The sequence below is a fragment of the Tachyglossus aculeatus genome, chromosome 12, assembly GCF_015852505.1.
Source record: "Tachyglossus aculeatus isolate mTacAcu1 chromosome 12, mTacAcu1.pri, whole genome shotgun sequence".
Taxonomy (NCBI): domain Eukaryota; kingdom Metazoa; phylum Chordata; class Mammalia; order Monotremata; family Tachyglossidae; genus Tachyglossus; species Tachyglossus aculeatus.
Genome location: NC_052077.1, coordinates 6725736 through 6733247, shown reverse-complemented (window position 1 = coordinate 6733247; position 7512 = coordinate 6725736). Strand labels below are relative to the sequence as shown.

General features: G+C 42.6%; 1 protein-coding gene across 1 annotated transcript in view; it reads right to left on the bottom strand.

The window, feature by feature from the left end:
* Positions 1 to 609: 609 nt before the first annotated feature.
* The window catches only part of LOC119935750 (glutamyl aminopeptidase), an 84885-nt gene continuing 77982 nt past the window's right edge, over positions 610 to 7512 (bottom strand). Inside the window, exons 19-20 of the mRNA XM_038755228.1 lie at positions 3585 to 3663; positions 610 to 1935 (exon numbers count right to left, since the gene is read on the bottom strand). Of these exons, the coding sequence (XP_038611156.1) occupies positions 1798 to 1935; positions 3585 to 3663 (217 nt within the window). The 3' untranslated portion in view covers positions 610 to 1797. The remainder of the gene's footprint in view (positions 1936 to 3584; positions 3664 to 7512) is intronic.

Genomic DNA, 7512 nt, shown 5'->3' with positions numbered 1-7512 from the left:
CCAGTCTAGTCAGTCAATCAATGATATTTATTGAGTGCTTACTGTGTGCAGAATACTGCACTAAGCACTTGGAAGAATACAGTACAATAGAGTTGGCAGAGACAATCCCTGCCCATAAGGAGCTTCACCCATGGAAGTGAAGAAGTCTTATGGTCCAAATCATGACACAAATGACCTCGGCACCAAATTGCTGTTTAGAAAGGCACCATGGCCTACTAGAGACAGCATGGGCTCAGTCATCAAGGGTCTTGGGTTCTAATCCCAGTTCTACCACTTGTCTGATGTGTGACCTTGGGCAAGTCATGTAACTTTTATAAAATGGGGATTTAGATATCTGTTCTCCCTCCTCCTGAGACAGTGAACCTCATGTGGGACAGGGACGGCATCTGACTTGATTATGGGCAGGGAACATGTCTACCCACCCCGTTACACTGAACTCAACTCAGTGCTTTTCATGCAATAAGTGCTCAATAAATACCAATGATTAATTATCTTCTTTGTTGTCCAGCTCTTAGTACAGTGTTTGGCACAGAGAAAGTGCTAACAAGTTCCACAATTATTATTTATTGCAATGGAATATTCTTGCCATTTTTCCCACTGAGCAGCTTCCCTATTTGTATTCGCATGGGCTTGCAGTTCACTGAGTTGAAAATATCAATTGATGAATTGATCACTGGTATTTATTGAGGGTGTACTGAATTTGAAAGGCAAAGTGCTTGGAAGAGTACAAAAGGAGAAAGAACTTTATCCCCTGCCTTCAAGAAGCTTACAGTCTAAATATGAATTTCCTCCTAAGGTCACATTTAGCTACGAGGAGTAAGATAGAAAGCAGAGTGATAAGACAGATGAGAAATGGGTAGATCTTGGACATAGATGATGCATACTAAATGCTAAACTCTCTAGATTCAGCTGAGGAAATGTTTGGTGAAAGAAATTACTCTGCAAAGCAGATTTTACATAGGAAAATTTTCAAATTTATTTGAAAAAGGAAGGGAGAGTTCTCTTGATTTTATGAAAGAAAAAAAATGGTTGGCCAATTGCTCTGGCTAATTCATACAATCGCTGAGTAAGACTTAAGCTCCTGTTACTTTGACAGGATTTAAAGTGGTAAAACAAATGTGAATAAAATGATATTAGGCTTGAAGAATTCTGAATAATAAAATAAAGATTAAGGTGGTGATATTGGTCCATCAAGTACTGGTATTTAATTTTAAAAAATCATTCAGGAGAGAAGATTAAGGGGTGTTTCTTGGGTGCTAGGAAAGTAAAGCTAAAATCAAAATGTTATATTTTCACAGGTTTAAGATACAAGGAATGATATTGAAAGCCACTGAAATGATTATTACAGTCTCTTCTGTTTAGAAAGAATTTTCTCTAAAGTACACTTAGATGGGATCCCTGAGTGTATTAAATACTCTGGTGGGTGTCTGCTATGCATAAACAAAGAGAAAGGGGTTTAAAGCTTTTTGAGTGAGGAGCAAACACAAACCATCTAGCAAACAAGAATATTTGTGCTTCTAACTCTCCTCACACAGCACTTGCAAGTCAAACTCCCAAATATTTTAAAAAGAACAACAAATTCACTCAACTGAAGTATGTGAAGGGAGCTTGATTTATTTCTAAGCTAGATGGGCTGTAAATTCAAATGGAAGGGAGAGGCCAAAGGGTGGCAAACTAGAGCCGAGGGTGATTTCTTTGTGTTTACAATAATTTTGGAAGTCCCACCCAGCTGAATTTACACCTCCTTCCAAAGAGGGGCCAGTTGAGCAACTATTTTGGCTTTTCCCTCTGTAAAATTTAAGAAGGCAGCCATGCGTCTATGTCATCTCTGTTTTGTTTCAACCACTCTATATTGTTTCTCACTGTTTCAAGAGTTTGCTTTCTAGGGGATTCTCCTGCCCCAGCTTCTGGGTATTTCTTGAAGAAGCTCTCCATCTGAAAGAGAAGGGGAAGAATGAAATGAAACCATCTGAAATGCTAGGTGAATGGTGGTTAATGAGTAGGTCCATGAGTAGATCTGGGGAAGCCAGAGATTCAGACATGAATTGGCTCTTATTTGATTACAGGCACATGGAAGTCAGAAGGACCTGCATTCTAATCCTGACTCTGCCACTTGTAAACTGTGTGACCTTGAGCAATTCATTCCACTTTTCTGTGCCTGAGTTACCGTCATCTGTAAAATTGCTACATGAACGTAAGCCCCATCTGGGACATGGATTGTGACCAACCTGATGAGCTTATCTACCTTAGCGCTTAGTTCAGGGCCTGGCACATAGGAAGCACTTAACAAATACCATAAAAAGGAGGTTCTTCTCTTCGCTACATGTGGGTTGAAACAGAAATCTTAGGACCATAGAAGAGTTGGTAGTTTGGTGGGTAGCCTGCTCAAACCCCGTGTTGACCCTGTATTATCGCCCATGTTTCCCACCTCAGTTATCCTTCACATCCTCAAAAATCTCCAGTGGCTACCAATCAGTCTGCGCATCAGGCAGAAACTCCTCACCCTGGGCTTCAAGGCTGTCCATCACCTCGCCCTCTCCTACCTCACCTCCCTTCTCTCCTTCTACAGCCCAGCCCGCACCCTCTGCTCCTCCGCCGCTAATCTCCTCACCGTACCTCGCTCTCACCTGTCCCGCCATCGACCCCCGGCCCACGTCATCCCCCGGGCCTGGAATGCCCTCCCTCTGCCCATCCGCCAAGCTAGCTCTCTTCCTCCCTTCAAGGCCCTGCTGAGAGCTCACCTCCTTCAGGAGGCCTTCCCAGACTGAGCCCCTTCCTTCCTCTCCCCCTCGTCCCCCTCTCCATCCCCCCATCTGACCTCCTTCCCTTCCCCACAGCACCTGTATATATGTATATATGTTTGTACATATTTATTACTCTATTTATTTATTTATTTATTTTATTTGTACATATCTATTCTATTTATTTTATTTTGTTAGTGTGTTTGGTTTTGTTCTCTGTCTCCCCCTTTTAGACTGTGAGCCCACTGTTGGGTAGGGACTGCCTCTATATGTTGCCAATTTGTACTTCCCAAGCGCTTAGTACAGTGCTCTGCACATAGTAAGCGCTCAATAAATACGATTGATGACGATGATGATGATCCTTCATAAGGAAGCAGCATGGCATAGTGGATAGAGCATAGGACTGGGAGTCAGAAGGTCATGGGTTCTAATCTCAGCTTTGCCACTTGTCTGCTTTGTGGCTTGGGGCAAGTTATTTAACTTTTCTGTGCCTCAGTTACCTCATCTGTAAAATGGGGATTAAGACTGTGAGCCCTATGCGGGACAGGAACTGTGTCCAACTCTGATTTGCTTGTATCCACCCATGCACTTAGGACAGTACCTGGCACATAGTAAGTGCTTAACAAATTCAACAGCAACAACAATAATAATAATTATTATTATCTAAAGAAACTTAGATGCATCCGAGTCTGTGGTATGACACCAAGCCTGTGAGCTCAGAACTATTTTTAGTTCCAGAATGCACAGCTGGGCAACAGTGGTTTGGGCAGAGGGGTCGATGTCAACATTCTTTCTCCCTTTCCTCCCCTGGCCCTGGCCACAAGGGACGTTTCAGTTTCCTACCTGCCAGAGCTGGGTTTCGGTGTTGAACGGTTCTGCTATGGTTATTATGCGGCCCAGGTTTCTGTCATTGAGAGTATATCTGAAAAGAGAGTCACATGAGTGATTTTTCTTCACTTTATCCATCTTATTTCAGCAGAGAACCCTGTTGTCCCTTGCTGGGAAGGCAATCAGACCATCAGAGGGGTTGGGATGTACGCAGAATTCCCACAGGACCCCTGTAAATCTTCTTGCTCTGATGGGGGAAAGACATAACTAACTGGAACATTACTTTTCTGTTCCACTTGGGCCAGCGTAAGAGTCCCAGTGGCCTAGAACAGCTAGGGATCCTAAGCTGGACAGTATGGTGCTTGGGTACACAGTCAGTGGTCAATCCATATCATTGATTGATTGATTGATTTTCCTTCCCTGCAATTTATTTTAATGTCTATCTCCCCCTCTAGACCCTAAATTCCCTGCAGGCAGAGACAATAACTATAAACTCTTATGGACTGTACTATTCCAAGTGCTTAGTACAGTGCTGTGCATGTAGTAAGTACTCAGTTAATATCATTGACTGATTAACTGATTGGACAGAGAAGGTCTGAGAGTTGAGAGGAGGTAATTGAGGAGTTTTCACTTCCACCAGGGCTTTCACTTATCAAAATGTTCCTTGGTATGTAGAAGAAGCATGGCCTTGTGGAGAGAGCACAGGCCCGGGAATCAGAAGGACTTGGGTTCAAATGCCGGTTCCCCCACTTGTCTGCTTTGTGACCTTGGGCAAGTCACTTGCCTTCTCTGGGTTTCAGTTCCCTCATCTGTAAAATGGGGATTAAGATTATGAGCACCATGTGGGATTCGACTGTGTCTAACGATTACCTTGCATCTACCTCAGCACTTAGTACAGTGCCTGGCACATAGTAAGTGCTTAACAGACACCATGAAAAAAAAAATCGATAGTGCCCAGGCCTGGGAGTCAGAAGGACCTGGGTTCTAATCCCAACTCTGCTACTTGTCGGCTGCATGATCTTGGGTGAGTCACTTAACTTCCCTGGGCCTCAGTTTCCTCATCTGTAAAATGAGGATTAAGATTATGAATACCATGAGGGACAAGGGCTTGTGTCCAACCTGATTACCTTGTACCTACTCCAGTGCTCAGAACAGTTTGACACAAGATAAGTGCTTAACAAATACTATTAAAATAAACAAGCAAACAAAAATACATAATGAAAAGTGAGCTCATTATGGGCAGGGAATGTATCCACTAATTCTGTTGTATTGTACTCTCCTAAATCCTTAGTACAGTGCTCTGCACAAAGTAAGTGCTCAATAGGGTGTCAGCGTGGCTCAGTGGAAAGAGCACGGGCTTTGGAGTCAGAGGTCATGGGTTCGAATACCGCTCCGCCACATGTCTGCCATGTGACCTTGGGGAAGTCACTTCACTTTTCTGAGCCTCAGTTACCTCATCTGTAAAATGGGGGCTAAGACTGTGAGCCCCACGTGGGACAAGTTGATCACCTTGTATTCCCCCCAGTGCTTAGAACAGTGCTCTGCACATAGTAAGCGCTTCACAAATGTCATTATTATTATTATTATTATTAAATACCATTGACTGATTGATTGACTGATTAAAAAAATAGCATGTGATGGGCTAGACTAGAAAAAAACTTTAAAGAACAGTTCTGGCTCGGAGATTGACATCAGCCTCATTTTTCTGCTTGAGACTAGGCTGTAGTTTTCTCCTCTTGCTGGCTATTACAAAGAATGATTTGAGGAGACAATGTTATTTTTATGTGATTTTCGTATGTCAAGGGTGACGTGAATTTAATCCTTTAATTGATCATTTTTACAGCATTTTTCTGAGTTATCAAAAGCTTCCCATCATTATAAGACTGAGAGGGGAATGCATAGAGGAATTTTGTCACTCCTCACATTGTTTCTCTTTATTTGGCTATCTTCCCACAGATTTTGGATCAGATTTTCCATTTTCATGGAATTTGGAAGCTGGGTTCCAAAGAGGAATCTAAAATGTCAAACTACCAGTGGGATAATTCAACATTGTGGTTTCAGCCCAAAACTTTGTGGCACTAATAAAAGGAAGTAATCAGTCTTCGAGGGCTTTAACTGGTGAGGGGATTTAGGACACATTGTGAAACTCGAGGAAGTTGATACATCTTCAGTGAAAATAGACGGGGCTGCTGCTAGAAGAAACAAAATACTTCATATAGATCTCAGAGAGGGAAAGGACTGGAAAGAAGCATGGAGGAAGCTTCCTGTTTGGCCCATGATGGTAGTCTAGTCTGTAAGGTCTTTGTGATTATGGATGGGGGCTACCTACTCTATTGTATAGTATTCCCCCAAGCACTCTGTACAATGCTTTGCACACAGTAAACACTAATATATATCACTGATCGATAGATTGATTAGCATTATCAGAAATTTCTTACAACTTCAGTATAGTTTGGGTAAAGGACTAAACATGTAGAAGCAGCGTGGCTTAATGGAAAGAGCACAGGTTTGGGAGTCAGAAGTCATGGGTTCTAATCCCATCTCCACCACTTGTCAGTTGTGTAACTTCTCTGTGCCTCAGTTACCTCATCTGTAAAATGGGGATTAAGACTGTGAGCCCAAGTGGGACAACCTGACAACCTTGTATCTACCCCAAGAATAGTGCCTGGCACATAGTAAGCACTTAACAAATATTATTATTATTATTATTTAGAAGGTGTTTGCCAAACACACTTGTCCATTTGGACTTGGCATTTGGGCTCTTACTTAGCTATTATGAGTGTTGTTACAGTGCTTTGCACATAGTAAGTGCTTAATAAATGCCATTATTATTATTATTACTAAGATGGTGTTTTTCCCTTTTTTAAAAAAGCAGGGAAATGCATGTTCCTACCAACATTTGGGATAGACTATGACTGCGGAATTAGAGAACACTCTTTCTAGAACACACACCTGTCTAGATCCAGAGTGACAGGGTGCAGGAATGAACAGTTGGGCATGTGAGCATAACATCAGACATGGTGAGTACTATAATGCATGATTTCCTTAATGTGAGGTTCTTAAAGAACTCAACTCCCAATTTAGAGGAGACCTGGAGAGACCAGCCTGAATCAGTTCAATTAATGGTATTTCTTAAGCGCTTATTGTGTGCAGAGCATTCATTCATTCATTCAATTGTATTTATTGAGTGTTTACTGTGTGCAGAGCACTGGACTAAGTGCCTGGGAAGTAAAAATCGGCAACATATGGAGACGGTCCCTACCCAACAACAGGCTCACAGTCTAGAAGGGGGAGACAGACAACAAAACAAAACAAGTAGACAGGTGTCAATACCATCAGAATAAATAGAATTATAGCTATATACACATTATTAAAAATAAAGAGTAATAAGTATGTACAAATATAAACAAGTGCTGTGGGGAGGGGAAGGGGGTAGGGCAGGGGGGGACGATGGGGGGAGGAGGGGGAGAGGAAAAGGGGGGCAGTCTCGGAAGGCCTCCTGGAGGAGGTGAGCTCTCAGTAGAGCTTTGAAGGGAGGAAGAGAGCTGGTTTGGCAGATGTGTGGAGGAAGGACGTGGGCCAGGTTGTTGACAGCAGGGCAGGTGAGAACGAGGCCCAATGAGGAGGTTAGCGGCAGAGGAGCGGAGTGAATGGGCTGGGCTGTAGAAGGAGAGAAGGGAGGTGAGGCGAGGTGATGGAGAGCTTTGAAGCCGAGAGTGAGGAGTTTTTGCTTCAGCACTGTACTAAGCACTTGGGAGAGTACAAGTAACAGATTAGGTAGACATGTTTCTTGCCCATAAGGAGCTTACATGCCCTCCTAAGAAATACTTAATGTTTGCAAGTGAGTTTTTTTGACAAGTGGAGCGAATCTATCCCAGTACTTAAAACAGTGGTTGACAAAGTAAGCGCTTAACAAATATAATAACAATAATGTAATAATGAT